Below are 18824 nucleotides of genomic sequence, written 5' to 3'. Positions count from 1 at the left end.
TGATTAGCAGCAAATGCAACCTTGAAATTATACTATAAATTGTATTCAGAGTTCTTCAAAGGGGCATTCACCTTGCCTTGCTTCAAGTGTCCGTGAAATTGATCTCAAATCTGGTCTTATGTAAGTCTATCATTGTGTTAGACTCCTCCTGAAACTCTGACAATTATTGACTCAGGATTTAAGGTCAAATGCATTCTCACTCTTTCCAGTGGCTAACAGATGGCTGCGATTAATATCTGCCTCCATCCCTTATGCATCTGAGATTGTTATGTTGTTTATGCAGCTGATTCTTAAGTTTTCAAAATTAACTCTGTTAGCTTCAACACAGTTCTGGATAATACACTCGACAAAAGGCAGAAACAAAGACTTTGGCTGTTTTCGAAACCGCCTACTATACTATCAGTACGTACTGATTTGGCCAAAATTCAGTATGTAGTAAGTAGTATGTGAACAAGAGCAAAATCTGCAGTAAGCCAAAACTCCCTGGATGTCTACTGATTTGGGAAAATTTCACAGTCTGCATTGGACCAGTCTGCCTCGTGGACTGTTTCCCATAATGCACAGCGCTCATTCTGCTGTTTCTTTCCTCTTCTTTTTTTGATGGGGGGCACTCAGTTTTTAGGTGCTGTGAAAATTATTAAATTCCATATAAACCACTTCCTAACCTTTTAAATCATATGCGGATGCTAAAGAAGCAGTTTCACTATCAGCTTGGCCGTTGTTTACTAACGCATTCCAACAAATTCACCCCTCGTACAGTGTGTGCCGATAAAGAAATCAATTAAGTAGAGCCAAGCTGTTTTTTGAACCAGGCTGTAAACATGTTTATTAATGCTGCGAAGATCGTCTTTTGTGAATTGGTGTCTATGTGGTTTCCGTTGTTTCTGCAGCCAGCCTCAAGCGGATTCTTGATAAACGGCAGATTATAAAATTTCCGCATGGGCTTTATAGTTTGAGATCGGAGGTTGCCGCTTGACTGCAACACAGATCGAACAGAACACTCATACTACATACTATATTCAAATGCAGTTTGTAGTACATTAGTAGGTAGTATGTAGCAGACTGTTTCCAAAACAGCCATGGATTTATTACAAGATTGTGAGAGAATACATGTATGTATTTCAGCAAATGCAATAAATCCTTGTGTAAAAAGAAATGGAGTATACCTCAAATTTTACATTTGCTTACTGAAAGGAATCATGTATAGGGATGTTGCTCAATCTAATCATAGAAAATTAAATCATGCTTCAAAATCTTGGATAAAACTGGTTCACTTGACCATATAAAATGATTATACAAAGATTTCTATAAAAAGGTAGTAAATAACTTAAACTCAAATTCCTGCCTGTAAGGAAAAACTAAATGACGTATGATTGGAATTTTAAACTGAGGTTCTTCAAGAAATGGAAGAATTTGAGAGATAATCCTGAGCTGTATGGCATTCCATCAGCCATCTCAATTCTGAAACATTTCTGGTACGCCTACACCTGGCCAGTGGATGGCTGTGTATGGGATGATTTACTAACAACTTCTGAAGTGGCTATGGTGAAAGTACCATTGAAACCCATGCAGTCCACTCATGACCAGTGTGTGAAAGCCTTAAATGAAAGTACGTGTTAATCTAATCTGATAAGTGTGCATCAGTTTGAGTATACTTCCATCTTTTAACTCAGTCTGAGTGCCTGAAACAAATAAGCTATACAAAGAAGGGAAAGCAGCATCCCCCCAGTCTTTGGTCTATCCACAAAATGACACGTTCTACCTCATTTTAACACACACTGGTGTACCCTGTGTTAACTCAAGTTAACTGCATCTTTTTAAGCTACATTTGACTTGTATTTTTATGAGTCATCCTTTCCTACTTTATGAGAGGCAACAAACCCAATTACCCTTATTGGAGCCAACCAACCATTTGAATTCAGGTTTTTATTTTTATTTTTTTCATAGAAACAATGATGAGTGAATTTAATTAAAAAGAATCTTTAATATGGTTTATCATTGTAGAATAATAGGTCCTGATGAGACATGTTTAAAATCACCATCAGCAACAGCACTTCTTAGACCTGGAAGACAAAGAATAAAAAAAAATAATGAGCATAAAAGCTACTTTGAGGAAATGTACTTCCCTTCCAATCACAGAGATATTCTACCTCTTTTCTTGTTTTCCTGCTTTGAACAGGGTCCACTGCAAACTCCACTCAGAGGGTTTCTGGGATCACAGATCACCACGTCACAGTGGACAAACACCTGCAAGGTTTGTAAAGATATTAACGACTTAATGCACAAGTTCTCCATATCGGAAGCAAAAAGAGCATCTTTTATATGAGGTTACCTGTCGGCTAAAGTTATTTTCATCTTCAGCGAAGGCAAACATCTGAACCTCAAAGCGCTTGAAGTGAGAAGGATACTGAACTCTGCCACCAGGCCAGACAGGGTGAATGATGAGCTGGTACGGATCAACAGGGTTTGGACAGCTGAAAAGGGGGAGAAAAAAAAAAAAAAAAAAAACTTTAGATCTTAGAACCATTTTAAGTTAAGATTTGGTCCTTCATTTCCTTTTATTTAATGACCAGTTTGACCATATTTAAGTTCTTTAAACATCAAAAGTGGTAAATTGAGGCATTTGATTCCTCATTTACAGCAAACAGCGTGTCAATTAGTTAATCCAAGTTCTTTTCCTCTGGGAGCCATGCCTGCAGCAACCAGGATGCAAAGAACCTGAAGCAGAACATTGAGGCTGCTTTTAATTTCATGGACCATACACTCCAGTTAAAATGCTACATATCCTTTCAGTCAAAATACTGAAAATGTTAGTTTGTTTTTTTTCTCCCAAGCAGCATTTAGCATACAAGTCTAGATTCAGAAGTTACCCATTAATGATTAGGTTCCATCTTGGTTGGGATGTACTGTCTTCATTCAATGTGGCCCAGCAGTTGTCCAGCTCCAGGGATATTTTTGGATTTGTAGACATCAGTTCCACCTCAAAATTCAGGGGTTGCTGCAGGTACTTCGCTATGGGATAATCCTCAACTCTGTGAAACTCTCTGTAAGAGTTGTCTGAATAAAGAGAGAGAGAATGTTTACCTGAATATTATCAAGGGTTCATACTGAAGAATAGGACACTCCTGTGCACAGATTTTTAACCTGCATCTTGCAAAATGTATCATTAGGATTAGAAATTAATTTATGTATAATAATCACAAGTAGTCCTATAAGTTGACCAACATGACCAGGTTAAGATGTATTTTAGAGAGCACTCAGTTTAGATGTTATCCATGATCATTTCCTTACTGACTATCCACCAATTTCTTTGTTCAACATGGTGCCATGACAAAATCTCACTTACGCATTTAATCCCTAATTTGGGGTAAATTTCTTAGACACAACAGGCTGGGGAAACTACATCCAGACCTTTCCTTACCCAAAGCCAGTCTCATTTCCACCTGTAGCTCTCCTTTTGCATTTTCAGCATACGGTTCACTCCTGCGAGGTCTGGTGTGGAAGGATACAGCGTGCGTTTTGTTAATTTCATAATAACAAGACACCTTCAACCTGAAAAAGGAGGGAAAAAAAGAGGAAAAAAAAAAAAAAGGAACAGGTATTAGTTAAGGCTTTGATATGTTTGATGTTGACAAAATGTATTTAAAAAACGTATTTCACACAGGTCTGACAAACAGCTTAACTCAACTTACTCTAAAAGTGTTGATTATGCATTCTAAATATCTTAAAAAAAAATAGGTGTTAGTTTTTGAGGCAGTCAACCTTTATTTGTAGGGCTGTAGATAACTTTGAAACATCCCTTTTTAGTAGAGGTCTTGTATTATTATACTCAAGAACATTCTCAGATTTTACCATTTATTGCCAAATGGAAATGCACTTATGCTTGGCATTATATGCTCTGCTTATTAGGCTACGTTCACACTGCAAAGCTTAATGCTCAATTCCAATTATTTGTTTGCCTGTTCACATTACCATCTATAATGCGACCTGTATCCGATACCAGTGTGAACTATTTGCGGCTCAAAACTGCCCCGCAAGCGCAAAAGAACAGTAATAATGACGTCACATGCAGCTGTTTCACAAACGTAAACATGGAGGAAGTCAGCATTTTCGACTTTGTTACAAAGTTTTTGTGCAGTGGGAGCCGGAGAATGAATTACCAGGTGCGGAGGAGGTCAAGTATAAAGAAAAAGAGAGCCAAGGTCCAAGACCTCGCTGTCCCTCCATTGACTTGCTCCATCGTTGCTATCCTCCATTTTTGCAAAGGCTACCGCTGCGCAGAATTGTGACTTGTGTCGCTATAAAGTGACGTGAAAGTATCAAATGCGCATCCGCCTTGGCCGTTCACACTGAGGTCGCAATGAAAATAATCAGATCTGTATCTGATTCAGGACCACATATGGAAGTGGTCTTATTCTGATTTAAAAAATCTGATTTGGGCCAGATGAGTGTTCACACTGCCTCTAAAAAAAATCTGACCTGGTCACTTGACACTTGAAATATCGGATTTGGACCACTTTTGCCTGCAGTGTGAACATAGCCTTAGAGTCCTCCCTCTAAAGCCGCATGCCTTTTGATTTCCATGGAGTGCATTGCAAAATCCCTTGCAAGGTAAATACAGGCATTAAGACTGGATAGGAGGATGCAAAGCTTAACCAGCAGCAGCATGGGCATTGCAGAGAGAGGGAAGACATGTTTAAATAGCCCAAACTGCAGAAAAACATCAAAATAGAGCAGATGAATAATGGTGTAATCAACTAAAATAGATGCAAAAAAATAGATGAATCCTTTGACAATTGACTGTTTCTCTATAGGTTTCAAGACACTCACTCGTACTCTGGCTCATCCCTCCGTGAATCCCTCATCATCTCAAGTTCATCAGGCAGAGAGATTTCGTTCTCATACAGCATCATATTTGGCAGAAACTAAGAAAAAAAAAAGCCCAATTAAGTTTAAGGTCCATCATAGCGGTCAGCAGATACATTTTTAGTACCATGCTACCTTCCTGGTCGTCCCACAGGAGTTTGCAGTGAAGACAAAATAAGCGTAGCGGTCATCACTGTAGGCGGGGCCACAGGTCGGGTCTCTGAGGGCAAGCTGAGCTAGGTTCAGACTGGGAACAGACTCCAGTTTGACAGCCCAGGCCGTCATTGTTCCATTGGGAAAGCACTCTGAAAGGAGGATTAGAAACAGGTTTGCATTGGGTGTGTTGTTAAACAACAGACTGCGACTTTGTGCAACAAACCTGTCAGTGGTGAAATGAAATCACAAGCCAAGGAGAAGTCTTTGATGTTTCTGTTGGTTTCTGGATTCCTCAGAACCACATCAATTCTGGTCCTGATTGACGATGACTGAACAGCCTGAGGGCATTATAAAAAGAATGAAGATTGAATCCTTACACTTGCACCAAGAAACTGCTGCACATTTAATGAAACAGATTCTGAGCATACCTCAAACACGACTTCTGGAGCTGTAAACGGCACCTCAAAACTGAAGTGTGTTCCGTTGTCCATGAAGTTGTACTGCTGAGCCTGATGAGGGGTCAACAACTGATTTGCCACTATGGTCTGAAAGTTGTATCCCTTTGACCCATGTTTCACCAGGACAAAGAAGTTTTGCGTATCACAGCCACCAGAGATGGAGGGAGCAACTGAAAACGGTAGAAATGCACAGATTTGTATTAAAAGGCCATACAGAAACTAAGCTTTGTTTATATTCAAGTTAACTAAACCAGCCTTGATCACCATAAGTCACCAATATTCATTTATGGCATAATTATCTGAGGTACACACCAATGTCTACTAATTTGGCTTCCAGATAAGCAGTGTGAGAAAATGGAACAAAATCAGGCAGGACCAGCAAGCCAAGGGCCATGTGAAGAGAATAGACGGTAGTCCCCGATTCGCTCTGGTGGAAGATAAACAAAGTCCATTCAAACGAAGAAAACAACCCAAAGTATTTCACTCTCAAGTTAAGAACATAGTTTACCGTTTTTAGCACGACCCTGTCCATGAAAGGCACCTCCACTGAGAAGACCTTAGAGCTGCTGTTAGGATATGTGTGCTCCTGAATGTTAATGCCTCTGAGATTGCAATCAGCCACGGTCAGAACCTCTGAGGGGAAGCTGATGTTCATTAATGCCACATCGGGGCCAAAGGGCCCAAGCAGCACTTTGAACACCCGCTCCTTCGGGATAGTGTCTGCAAAGCAAATACAGAGAAATTCAAGCAGCAGGCGGTTTATTTTAAAACATCAGAGAACCAAGAAAATAAGACTCACTGTCGATGACTTGGAGAGATTGAGGCATAATCGGGGTTGTTATGGGGAAGAGGACTCTGTATCGCGTGTCCTCATGAGTAGAGTCTTCAACCCAGAGAATCTCAAGCATCGGCTCGACGTTGTAAGATGTGAGGTACTGACCATCCTGAACATGACTCTGCAGAGATTTAAAATCCTTTGTAAGGGCTTGCCTGAGCAAATATCACGTAAATTTAAAAAGGGCATTAGAAAAAAGGTAAGGTCAAGTCATGCTCATCTAGGAACCACCAAGTTTAACAGAGGTAATGTTTTATTTCTATTAACACTAAAGTTGGTTTCAAATATATGTACAAGGTGGTTACATGGAACATTCATTTCAGACCATATGATGGGAAGTTTCTTTCTGGAGCTCCTGATTTTTTGTTAGAGAAAGTAAAGATCTCAAAGTCTTGCCATTTCTAAAACTATCTCGTCTATGCATTTGTCACATTGCGACACTGTAGAAATAAGATGGCCTAAATGTATACATTTTATTATAAGCCTTTTCAAACCACATAGGCTTAACTTAGTTGCAAGCATTCCAGAATTAAAAAAACATAAAGGTTGCTGTGGAAGTAAATTTCAGAGCCAATTACCTGCATGTGGCCACCGACAGCCCCGACAGGAATTTCAACAATGATGTAGTCGTCATTGACAGACATGGAGTAACCTCTGGCAGCCATCTCAGGAGGCTCCAGCCTCTGGCCGTTGACCCCCATGTGGACCTCCAATAGATGGAACTGACCGGAAGAAATCAGAGGGTCGAGGTGCCTCGGTAGGAACCAGGTGATTGTGTTTTCAGAGAAAGCAACACTACCTGTGAGAAGATGATAAACAAATACAAAGTATTTATCACTTCATTTTCATATTTTGTTCAATGAAAGGAGATGGTTGCTTTGAGTTCTGTGAGATGAAGAAATGATGAAAACTTGTTACAAAGTTGAGGACACTTCTTTGCAATCCACATGTGCAGATCAATACTGAAATATCAATACCAGATCTTTATGCTCTAAAATCGATTCTCAAATCAAAATATCGATACTTCAGTCATTTGAGGAAATGTAAATCATTAACAGGAACACAGTGGAAAGTAACTAAACCATTGAGATCTTGCCTAAATGATACGCTGTTGGTGGGAACTACTAGTTCTAGATAAACAATACATTTATTTTACTTTTCTTTTTTGTGTGTTTAAAAATACCCTTTTCTCTTATTTTGTACGAGTGTGTCTTCTGTTTGGTTTTTCTGTTGTATTAGCTCGGCTATGTTGTAAATGAGGCCGCTGCCTTGATATACTTAAGAGTTTAAAATAAATCAATAACTCAGAAATACACTACTTAGCTAGGCTAACAGCTGCTGGCTTTACCATCATATTTACAATTCAGAAATTCTTATCTAATTAAGCCAAGCTAGAAGATCTCCCAGAATTAGTCAAAATCCTCTGTTGAGGTTAATTGTATTTTAATCTTTGCATTAGAGTGGTTTACACAAGATTAAATTTATTTTAAAATCACATTTTCAGCTAAAGAACAAAGTTAAAAGGTAAAATAAGAAGTCTATGTAGTCTAATTTTAACATATTGTGCTTAACAAAACTAGACTTATGCTACCCACAAAAAAAATAAATATAGCACAATAGTTGACCAAAAAAAGAAATCAAAATTTCATAGCATCTGTACTGCTAGATGTATTGCTAGCTTTGAGCCTTTGCTAACGTGCACATTACCATCAAGATTTGGACAAGCAGCTGCTGCATCGATTTGAGTTGCCATCCACTTCTTTTCAAACACTGTGGAGGTTTTGAGCACTGTCATGGGCACTCCAGCAACCTGTCGAGTTAAACAGAACATTATGCATTTAGTGCGTGTTTGGTCTAATTTATGCTTTAGTGGGTGAGTATTGGTGTGCACTGTTGGAATAAGAGAATATTAAACTCCTCAGGGTACATGTAACTCAACAAAATAGAGGATGTGAATACAATAAGGGTAGTCTCCTGATGTATATAGCTGTGCCAACTGGATTTCAGACAAAGTAATCCATTGAAATGGCAGTTTGATTACATTATTTGATCTAAATCCAATAGTTTACTGGCTGCAAGTGTAAGCAAGTAGTGAGTTATCGAATGGACTGCAAATAATTCACCCAGAGAGTCTGCCTGAGAGGAAGTTTAAAATTTAGGGACTGCAGTCCACTTACACTCTCGGTGTATGTTTCAGGTGAAAATCTTGAACTTCTCAGGAACAGCCTTGTAGCAGTGTTAGCAATCCCATAACCATTTCTCTGGGCATCAGCCACATTCATAATCCTCTCCTCAGGTGTGAAGAAGACGAGCGTTGTGATTCTGAATCCTGTGTCTATGAGTTGTTTCTGGAGGGAAAATATAAAAGCATGCCATCAAATAAAAGAAAAAGAAGTTAGGGAATTATCAAAAAGGGTTAGATGAGCTTATGAAACCTCAGCGTCTCGTCGAGGGTCACCAGACGTAGGATTCGACCCTGTGTTGGGATTTTCAGGAAGGACATAATCATCTGGAGCTGCCCTTTCCACAGACACCTAGAAATAAAGCCACACCATAAGAGACAATCAATCTCTCCTCTCCCATTTGCAGAGACATCAAATGTACCAGCCTTGATTCTCACATAGGACATAAAACAACTTATCATATAGACTGGAATATGACCCCTGAGAGTCCTTTCACCCTTCACTTGCCTCCATATAGTTGCTTGCACAGACAATTTCCCTGGAGGCCCAAGAAGTGTAATGGCAGGTTTCAGCCACCTGGTACAGCTCATCTTCACCCATATGGTTTCCATACAGCCGGAGGTTTAATATGGTTGTGAAAGCTTTATCATCCTACAAACAAATGGAAAAGTGACTCAAAATGATTACCAACATAAGGAGGCACATTTGAAGCCACTCAACGAAATAATGTCTCCAGTTTTTCTTACCACATTTTGAGCAAAGCAGTTTTGAAGGGAGGCATAAATCATGGCACTCTCTTGCTGTTTTATGATCAAACTGAAGCCGCACTGAGAGGCTAAACTTGGTGTGAGAGGGATGGCAGTGTTATCTGTGGAGGAAAAAACAGAAGCCCAGTTACAGAAAAGAAGTGAGACAGAGTAAAAGAATAATTGAATTCAGAAGTGTTAGCTTACTAATCACAGCAGCCACTTCCAGAAGATTTCCTCCAAGTGGACCAACATCCACACGCATGACATTCCCCAGACATTGTGAGTGGATATCTGGGATTTAATGCTCATATTAGTTCGCAGTCAGTAAAATAAAAATGATGCTGTAAATCTAGACAACAAGAAAAGAAACTTACTTATAGACGGCTTGTTTTGAGCCTCAACATACACAACTGCAAGCAGGAGCATAAACCACCTGAAAGAGAGTGAATCATCTTAGAAGAGGCATGAAATATCTCAAAATGTGAATGAATGTGATAAAGAAAAACTGTAACACGAACCCCGATCCAACTAATCGACCCATGGTACAAAAGGTGGAAACTGTTAGCCTCAGAATCCCGTCTATCAGCAGTTTTATTTGAGGTTTGCAGTGGGATTAAGAACACTAAGGCCTACCCTTTGGGCTGCATGAGGGAGTTTTCTGCTTTACAAATGGACCCTCACACAGGTGAATCCCATTACAGCCTGATGGGGATAATTGTGCAGACTAGTGTCTGTAACCTGGCTTGAAGTGTGACTCAGAGGTTGATTGCACTTGTAGAAGTTAACTTGAAAGAATGTTTTTCATGTATAGTTAGTCTTTATGTTTATCTCCAGCTAATCAAAATTAGCAACAAAACAAAGTTCTATGCTTCAAAAAAATAAATCAAAGTTATTTTATGGAATGTGGGATAAGATTCAACAATACTTTGAATCATGTTTTTGGACTGTCAGGCCTTAAGATCTTACAGAATGTTTTGTTATTTGTGTCACAAGCACACAAAAAAAGAGCAAAAAGTGCAAAATATTAGTAAGAAACAGATTACATAATGAATTTAAAAGCTTTATAACAGAAATATAGACCTTTTTTTGAGTAGGTAGCAACTTTAAAAGCGTGAAAACAAGACATATGCCAATCAATAATGAAGACTCCTTCCCAAGGTGGTGACAGCTTCATTTTCATCACTGAACCGGAGATCTTACATCTTTGTGGTTAAATGAATCTGTTTGGGGGCAAATTGTGCTTCCTGGAATGGTCAACTATTTTATTTAAAGCAGCATCTTTTCCCACAAATAAATGGTAAAAGCAAAGATATGGATAAATATTTCATTGTATTTTTTTATTTTAAGAATTTCTACTCCGAATAGTTGTCTTTGACTTCTGTTTGTATTAATGTAGGTCAAATTCAGGATGTGTGAAAACCTTCTTGACAATAAACCAGATTTTGATCTAATTTTACTTTTTTTAAAGGATAATGAGATTTGTTTTTGTAATTTAAAACATTTATGACAAATGTATGGAGGATGATTATGGCCACTGAAAAAAAATTAATATGCAATATATATTTTTTATTATTATAAGATTAAAGTCAGAAATCTTGGATTATATTCAGAATTCCGACTTTTTCTCAGAATCATAAAAAAATAAAATGCAACTTAGTTTTAATTTTAATTTTTTTTGGCAGTGGCCCTAATCCTCTTCCGTAGAATCTGCAATTCATCAAACATAGGCCCAATCTCAGTGTCTACCCTCATACACTCATTGACTTTGAGGCGGGTTCCCACTAGGTTCGTGAGGGCTTAGGGCTGTCCCACTATCAAATCATCAAGTGTGTGAGGGATTTCTCACTGACTGTTTGAGCCCTATATGCCCCCTTTCCGTAAGTGGACATTTTTGCAGACTTAGCGTAAGGAAATTACCCAGAGTTCATAGCATTGTTACGTGAAACACCGGATTCCCAGGGGAAGCCCGCGAGCTTGGAAAGGTAAACGAGCGTCGTAACATTAAATCTAAAAAAGTGTGGCAGTAAAAAAGAAGCATGAAAGTTGCAATGAAATTTACTGGATTAATTTTTTTGCCTGTAAGTATAAATATAGAAAACAGCCTTAATCTATTTATCTTCACATATATGTGTATACAGTATAATTTATATATTTATAGTTCCGCCTATTTATATATTTTAAATCATGTGGTTAGGCAGTCTGTACGGTAGGAGCCTGGATCACATGACAATCAGGCAGTCAGTCCTTTAAGCACCTTGAATTTGAGGAAAGTAAAAATTGTGCAATATAAATTCCTAATATCGCTATGGTGAGCTGGTGACGTGCAGATTATGTGAGAAGTCGCAAAGTGCTGTCCCATTCCCAGTTCTACAGTTTGAGCCCTTACAGCCAGGGGTGTGTCCAGAACATTTTGACTGGGGTGGCCCTACTGAGGCTCTCATATAGGCAGGGGTGGCCAGTGCATTTACAATTAATAACATTTACCCTTTCTGTCTTCACAACCTACTTTCATTAAAGTATTGAACAGTTGTTATATTCCTTTTGACTTAAAAAAAAAAGAAAAACATGACAAAGTGGCATAAATCTTCTAAGCTAAATTCTTTAAGGACTTACAAAAGATATTTTTTCAAAGTCACATTTGAGGGCACTAATAAAGAAATCTACTGCCAGCATTTTTATTTTTTTTATTTATTTAACCTTTATTTAACCAGGTGAGTTAATTGAGAACCAATTCTCATTTGCAATAACGACCTGGGCAGGAAGGCAACACAGGTGGCATGACAATAAATAAATAAAAATTAAAAATAAATAAAAATGAACTCATCCCAAATTATAGATTTTAACATAAACCCCACCTCTGACAAGGCAAACAGCCAATCATAGTTTAGGATTTTGGGGTGGCCCCTGGGGTGGCCAATTGGATTTCAAGGGGTGCCAATACCACCCTTGGCCACCCCTCTGGACACACCACTGCTTAAAGCCTCCTGCCCTCAATCACTTTCCAGGTGACGTCAATTAAGTCAAGAAGGGCTCAGGGCTCAGGGCTCAGGGTTCAGAGCTCAGGGCTCAGGGCTCAGGACTCAGGACATTGAGATTGGGCCTTATTTTTTTTTTTTAAATGATGAGCACTGATCTACGGGTCCTGCTCTGGGTCAGTTTAGTTGATAGTTTTGCCTGTGGGCCCTGAGGTACACAAAAGCACACAACTTATTCTAAACATTGCAGTAAGGATGTTACGGAGGAGGATTAGGGCCACTGGAAAAAAGAAAATGAAGGTAATTTTTTTTATAAATTATTATTATTATGGAAAAGCAAGTCAGAATTCTGACTTTAATCTCAGAATTCTGACTTTCTTCTCAGAATTTAATCTCAGAATTCTGACTTTCTTCTCAGAATTTAATCTCAGAATTCTAACTTTTTCTCAGAATTCTGACTTTAATCTGAGAATAATAATCATTTTACCTTAATTTTTTTTTTCTTCAGTGGCCCTTATCCTCTTCCGTAGGCTGTTCAATTGTGTGTATACCACATATATTTTAGGGATAGAAACTAATTAGTCTTTAAGGGTTGAGGAACTTGTTTTATACATCATCATCTACACATCTGGGAGATACTTTTTTTACTACTTTTTTTTTCGGAGTAGTAAAACGGTGTAGGCTATTAAATCAACGTATTTTTCAATGTATTCAATGGCCTTTTAGAATAATTCTATGAAGGTATGTTGTACTTTTCCTCTGCTGCCACATACAGTGTGGCAGTCAGCCTGCCAGCAGTGCCCTCTCCAAAAGATTTTTTTTTTTTTTATAAATATATTTATTAGATTTTTTTAAACAAACAAAACATATACATTTGGCTCACATATATATATCATGGTTAGCATTCAGGTTAAGTTAATACAGGCGTCAGAAACAGGGTTCACAATGTACATAGCAGAAGTGCAAAGATAGAGGAAAAATAAATATCTAATAATAATAAGGGAATAAATAGAATAAAAAATAATAATAATAATAGTGATGATATTAAAAAGTTGTGTCTATAGCACAAAGCCTCTTGTAAGAATAGTGGAAACATTTAGCCCAATATATATCAGGAAGGGTTCCCATGTTCTACGGAAAACATCGTCTCTGGAATGTAATTTACATGTTAGGTAGTCCAGCGGGACATATTCAAGTATAACTCTGTGCCATTGTACTTTAGAAGGGACCCTATCTGTGATCCAGTTTAACAGAATACATTTTCTGGCACAGAAAGTTAACATCTTATAAAGTTTCCTCTTATATTTATCAGTAACAGTAACATTAGGTATACCTAGAAGTAATGACAATGGTCCACCTTCTGTATCAATATGTAGGATCTTCTTAATTTCTTGTTCTATGACCTGCCAGAACCGCTGGATTTTTCTACATGACCATAGGCAGTGTGTGAGACTACCGGTTTCTGTCTTACATTTTTGACATTGTGGGGATGAGTTTGGGTTAAATTTATGGCGATGGGAAGGAGATATATATGAGCTCTGTGCAATATCATTAATTGAACTGCCTTCACTCTGTTACATACACTCAGTGTTTTTGCATTCTTCCAAGCATCCTTCCAGTTATCATCACATAAATACAAACCTAGAGCAATTTCGTTTAAAATATTAAACAGGCATTTAATCATTGCAGGTTCGCTCCTGACTTAAAGAAAGTAAATGTTATGGTAAATCGTAGAGGTAATATCGAAGAAATCAAACGCTGCTTCTTGTTTTGATATTACCACTACACAATACTATTAAAAGAACGGCATTAAACCAAACAGAGTTTTTAATACAGCAGTGATTTCTCGCAGGGTTTTCCTTCATCTGTGCAGTCTCTCTCCCTCCTCCTGCCCGTTCCCTCTCCTCCCACCTCGCCCCTCCCTTTTCCCTGTAAAAGGGAACGAAGTGCCGGAGCTCCAGTGTCCCGCCCCTGACTCCTCTTGTCCCGTCTGTGAAGCAGCAGCAGCTGCACCGCACTCTCTGCTTTCATCGACCTGCTGCGTATACGAGGTTAACTCACAATGTAAAAACTAAACCAGCCGGATAAAAGTTATTTTGATGGAAATAAAGGCTTCAAATAAAGGTAAGAGTCCGCGTTCTGTCTGTTACAAATTAAAAAGTGACTGACTTATTTTTCCAACAGGGTTAAAAAATGTATCTAGTAGAATCAGGCAATAATCTGCAAGAAAAGTGCATGGAAACCAGAATGTTGCTTTGTTTCCTGAGTTATTAGGAGTAAATACACAAATAAACAACATTGAAGTCACTGATTAGACATTGCTTGAAATGATATAGGTGTTCAGTTTCAACTTCTTGCCTTTTATTTCCTTTGTGTTAGTGTAGTCAGCTCTGTAATTTGATTCCTGCACTTCAGCCCTCCAAGAAGTGACAGTACAACACGCTTCTTCACTCACTCCAGCTCAAGCCATTTCCTGTGTGTGCTGTATTGATTTTCTCTTCCTTCAGAAGACTAATGCGCTCCACAAACAGTGCAGTCAAATGTGGCTTGATCCTTCTGAATAAATGAACCAGTCACAGTCCTGGCTGAAAATGCTTGTTGAACATTGTCTTGTCATTAAATCTATAAAACTGACTGACTTCATTTCTTGTTGTGATGTATCTGTATCATTAGGACCATGGGGTATGGGCAATTCCTCCACCGGCGGGGCAATGAGGAGGACCAGGTCCATCTCAACGTGGGAGGTGTACGATATGAAGTGGATCCGGACACACTGCTCCGCTTCCCTCACACGCGCCTGGCTCGTCTGCTGCGCTGCCAAAGTGAGGCTGCAATTTTGGAGCTGTGTGACGACTACAGCCCGGCAGAGAGGGAGTATTACTTTGACAGGAATCCGCGGGTTTTCCTCTGTGTGCTCAACTTCTACAACACAGGACAGATCCACATGATGGAGGAGCTGTGTGTCTTTTCTTTCAGCCAGGAGATCGAGTACTGGGGCATCCAGGAGCTGCACCTGAGCTCCTGCTGTAGCAACTGGTACCATGAGAGGAAGGAGTACATCGAGGACAGAGACTGGGACACCCGGAGCGATGACCCGCAGCCAAGCTTGGACTCTTCCTTCGAGGAGCTCTCCGCTCTGGATAAAGATATGGCCAAGTTCAAAGGTGCCTGGTGTGGTGAAGTGAGGAGCTACATCTGGCTTCGTCTGGAGGACCCCGCTCACTCCACATCATCAAAGATCATCGCTGTGGCTTCCCTCAGCATGGTCTTGACCTCTATCATTGCCATGTGTGTCCACAGCATGCCAGAGTTCCAGCGTGTAGATGAAAATGATAAACCCATAGAGGATCCTGTCATAGCCATCCTTGAAGTGATTTGCATCGCTTGTTTTTCTGCTGAGTTCATCATCAGACTGGTTGTTTCACCCTCCCGCAGAAAGTTCCTTGGAAACCCCTTGAATATCATAGACGTTGCCTCCATTTTGCCATTTTACGCCACTTTAGCCCTCGAAACAGGCGACGAGGAAAATGCTGAGGAGAACGAGGACTTAGAAAACGTGGGGAAGGTGGTGCAGGTTCTGCGCCTCATGAGGATTCTTCGAATCCTCAAACTTGCTCGCCACTCCATCGGACTGCGAGCACTGGGAGCGACGGTCCGCCACAGCTACCACGAGGTGGGTCTGCTCCTGCTCTTCCTCTCTGTGGGGATCTCTATCTTTTCTGCGCTGATCTACTTTGCTGAGAAGGAGGAGGAAACAACAGATTTAGGGACCATCCCTTCAGGCTGGTGGTGGGCGACCATCACAATGACCACAGTCGGGTATGGAGACACCTGCCCTGTGACGCTGCCGGGGAAGATTGTGGCCACTTTGTGTATCGTCTGTGGACTACTAGTGGTAGCTCTACCTATTTCCATCATCTTTAATAAGTTCTCAAAGTACTATCAAAGAAACAAAGCCATGGAGGGAAAGGGTATCACTAAACCTGAGAGACAAGACCCTGAACTCCCTCATTATAACATCAGAGACCTGTTCACGGGAAGTGTGTACCCTTTCATTGGAGGAATCGCCTTCAGAAACAGTGTGAGCAGTGCAGGTGACGACACGGATGCCTCTAGTCTCCAGGACATGGAGATGTACAATAATGACACTTGTGAAAATGGGGCGGCAAAATGAGATTCCCCTTTATGACTGCAAGTCACTCTGTGCCTCTCAGAGTGCTCTATCACTGACCTTCCTCCTTGCACTGTCTCCCTCCTCGACCGAGAAATATCATGGCCATGAACTTCTTTTTTTTATCTACAAGGGAATAGCTTGTGAAATACACTGCGTTGCTAAACCCAGTAAATCTTGAGGGGATTATCCGAACCTTACTTAGAGGTTTGAAAGCCCATTTTCTGCTTGAGAAAACAGTGATGATGCATGTAGGAGGCCATAATGTTAATGTTTTTTCAAAGTGATGCCCTGTATTGATTTGTCTGCCCGCTGAAAGTTCAGACCAACAGTTCCATGGATGCAAAATTCTTGTATGACAACAACAGTTTGATGTCCAAAAACTGCTTTATAAATCTCTGAGTCGGCTGATGTTACACAGCCTGCATGATCAAGAATGGATGCAATTGTTCCGTAAGAGTATGCAATATTACCAAGACTAATGAGAAGAGACGACACGTTCCATCAGAGCTGTGGAAATAACTGATTTGCAAGGTTGTTGTGACATTTTTCTTTTGGACAAATGTTTTGGCATGCTCCGTGACTCCTGTGGGGTGATTCATGTGGACATGAATAAAAGTCAGTGAAGAAAAATGCCTCTAATTTGTGACAAATGTCAACGGTCCTACGTCTCACTCATTCAAAGACAGGTTCAGGTTTGTCCCTTTTTATATGTTTTCATGTGTCTGTCACCGTCACACTGAAATACAGCAATTCCTGGATCACTTAAAATACAAACTAATTGTCATTGACATGTTTTTTTTCCTGCAGGAGTGAAATCGAGTGAAATCATAGAAGAAACTTTCTTCACTCTTGTTTGTTCCTAAAAGTATTGATTTCCCGTCCCATGTTATAAGCTACACTCGGATGAGCTGCTGTGCTAGAGCAGGAGATGTAAAAGATGTTTTCTCTACAGGGGTCTTAAAGGTGTAGACAGGAAGCAGTTGACCAGAAAGATCTTTTCTCAGAGCTTAACCCTCCAACCATTTTTCCTAGCTTTAATGTATCTGTAAGATTGTCTACTGGTTGATTTCTGTGTCAATGAAGGAAATAAAGCCTGAAATGAGGATTTGAGGAGGCTGGTTTCGACATACATACACACTAGTACCTCTGTATGCTGTGCCTTTACCTCTGCAGACTGACAGCAGCCTAATGTTGACAGAGAAGCTCTTCTCTCCTTGCTCATTTGTTAATTGTTGTAAATGAGTTTCGATTCCTCAGCTTCCTGTTTCAGATTTGCATCACTCAGGATATTTACATAGTGCTAAGTCGACACTTTCAGTTTTTTGCTTTTGTCAGCTGTCATTTATTGTAATGATAAACACACAGTATTGGCACAGACAAGCATTAATTTATAGTGGATAGTGCACATGAATATATCAAGCTGCAGACCACACACCAGTTCATCACAGGGGGTTTTGGAGATGAAATCTCAAAGGGCGAGGTCACAGTGACTATACTGTATACTCCTTTAAGACCTTGATGAACTTAAGGCACATAGACTGTCCTCTGTGGAAAAATTAAGTGCAGTCTGTTTGTATTTTTAAGGGTTTAGAAGCCAAAAAATTTGTGAACCACCACAACAACAAAACAAAGGAGACAATGACCCCAAGTGAGGCATAGTTGATTTACTTACAGCTGTTAAAGGTGCAAAAATGAACTGTGTGAGGGACAATGTGTAGTGAGCAGTTAGCTTTTTTAGTTTTTTAATTAACCCTCCTGTTGTGTTGCGGGTCAAATTGTACCTTTTTAAAGTCTATTTTAGGCAATATATGCCTTCCAAACCAGCTCAATGCAGCATAAAAATCTGGGCAGCATGTGACAGAAGAGGTGTTGTGTTAATTCATCAACATCACTCCATTAAACAAAAAAAATAAATCAAAATGTAAAATAAAATAAACAAAAATCTATATAATGTAAAACTGTTGTATTCATATTTAGGGCTTTCCAATATACATTAAAAAAAAGTCTTAACATTAATTTTAATGAAAAACAAGTGATTTATCATCATTGAACCATGATCTGTGAGAATGAAAGAACACCAATGGACTTAATCTTGATTTAAATGGTCAGTAATAGAGTTAAAAATTAGATTTAAAAACATATGTATTGGGACACTTTTGGATAATTGAATATGCCCTGGGTCAAATTGACCCAGGAACATTATTGCTGTTCCAGAGAAATGAATATAACAGGAGGGTTAAAGCCAGACTATGTAAGCAGGACCACCAAGCACCGAAACACCTAGAGCTGTCATCCTGTTGACACAAATGTTGAGTCAAAGATTATTTCAGTACTTTAAAAATGGGTCATATACAGTACACAGCCAAAAGGAGCACTCCCTCTGACTCCACGGTTGATAACACTTCATTGGCAATGGATTCTAATAAAC

General features: G+C 39.4%; 2 protein-coding genes across 3 annotated transcripts; one reads left to right on the top strand and one right to left on the bottom strand.

Annotated features, from left to right (window-relative positions):
* Window positions 1–1911: 1911 nt before the first annotated feature.
* On the bottom strand, window positions 1912–9929 carry LOC117823812. The gene is made up of 21 exons (XM_034699054.1): window positions 9766–9929; window positions 9622–9680; window positions 9452–9538; window positions 9245–9366; window positions 9006–9149; window positions 8751–8849; window positions 8493–8663; window positions 8023–8125; window positions 6894–7114; window positions 6280–6436; window positions 5989–6200; window positions 5793–5907; window positions 5451–5650; window positions 5246–5360; window positions 5002–5171; window positions 4831–4925; window positions 3422–3552; window positions 2871–3057; window positions 2333–2474; window positions 2151–2247; window positions 1912–2063 (listed from the first exon to the last, which is right to left on the bottom strand). The coding sequence occupies exons 1-21, from the start codon at window positions 9786–9788 to the stop codon at window positions 1996–1998; spliced, it is 2718 nt and encodes a 905-aa protein (XP_034554945.1). The 5' UTR covers window positions 9789–9929; the 3' UTR covers window positions 1912–1995.
* Window positions 9930–14058: 4129 nt separating this feature from the next.
* Window positions 14059–17472, top strand: LOC117824286 (potassium voltage-gated channel subfamily S member 3-like). 2 transcript variants are annotated; one of them, XR_004633552.1, is made up of 3 exons: window positions 14059–14346; window positions 14896–17088; window positions 17204–17472. XR_004633552.1 is itself a non-coding variant. In XM_034699742.1 (2 exons), the coding sequence occupies exon 2, from the start codon at window positions 14900–14902 to the stop codon at window positions 16394–16396; it is 1497 nt and encodes a 498-aa protein (XP_034555633.1). In that variant the 5' UTR covers window positions 14059–14346; window positions 14896–14899; the 3' UTR covers window positions 16397–17472. The 2 variants fall into 2 exon arrangements, 1 of the variants encoding a protein (XP_034555633.1); XM_034699742.1 differs by having other exon boundaries at window positions 14896–17472.
* The last annotated feature ends 1352 nt before the right edge of the window (window positions 17473–18824 follow it).

Source organism: Notolabrus celidotus, chromosome 13 (genome assembly GCF_009762535.1).
Source record: "Notolabrus celidotus isolate fNotCel1 chromosome 13, fNotCel1.pri, whole genome shotgun sequence".
Lineage (NCBI taxonomy): Eukaryota > Metazoa > Chordata > Actinopteri > Labriformes > Labridae > Notolabrus > Notolabrus celidotus.
Note: the sequence above shows the minus strand (reverse complement) of the source record. Positions and strands in the feature narration are given on the sequence as shown.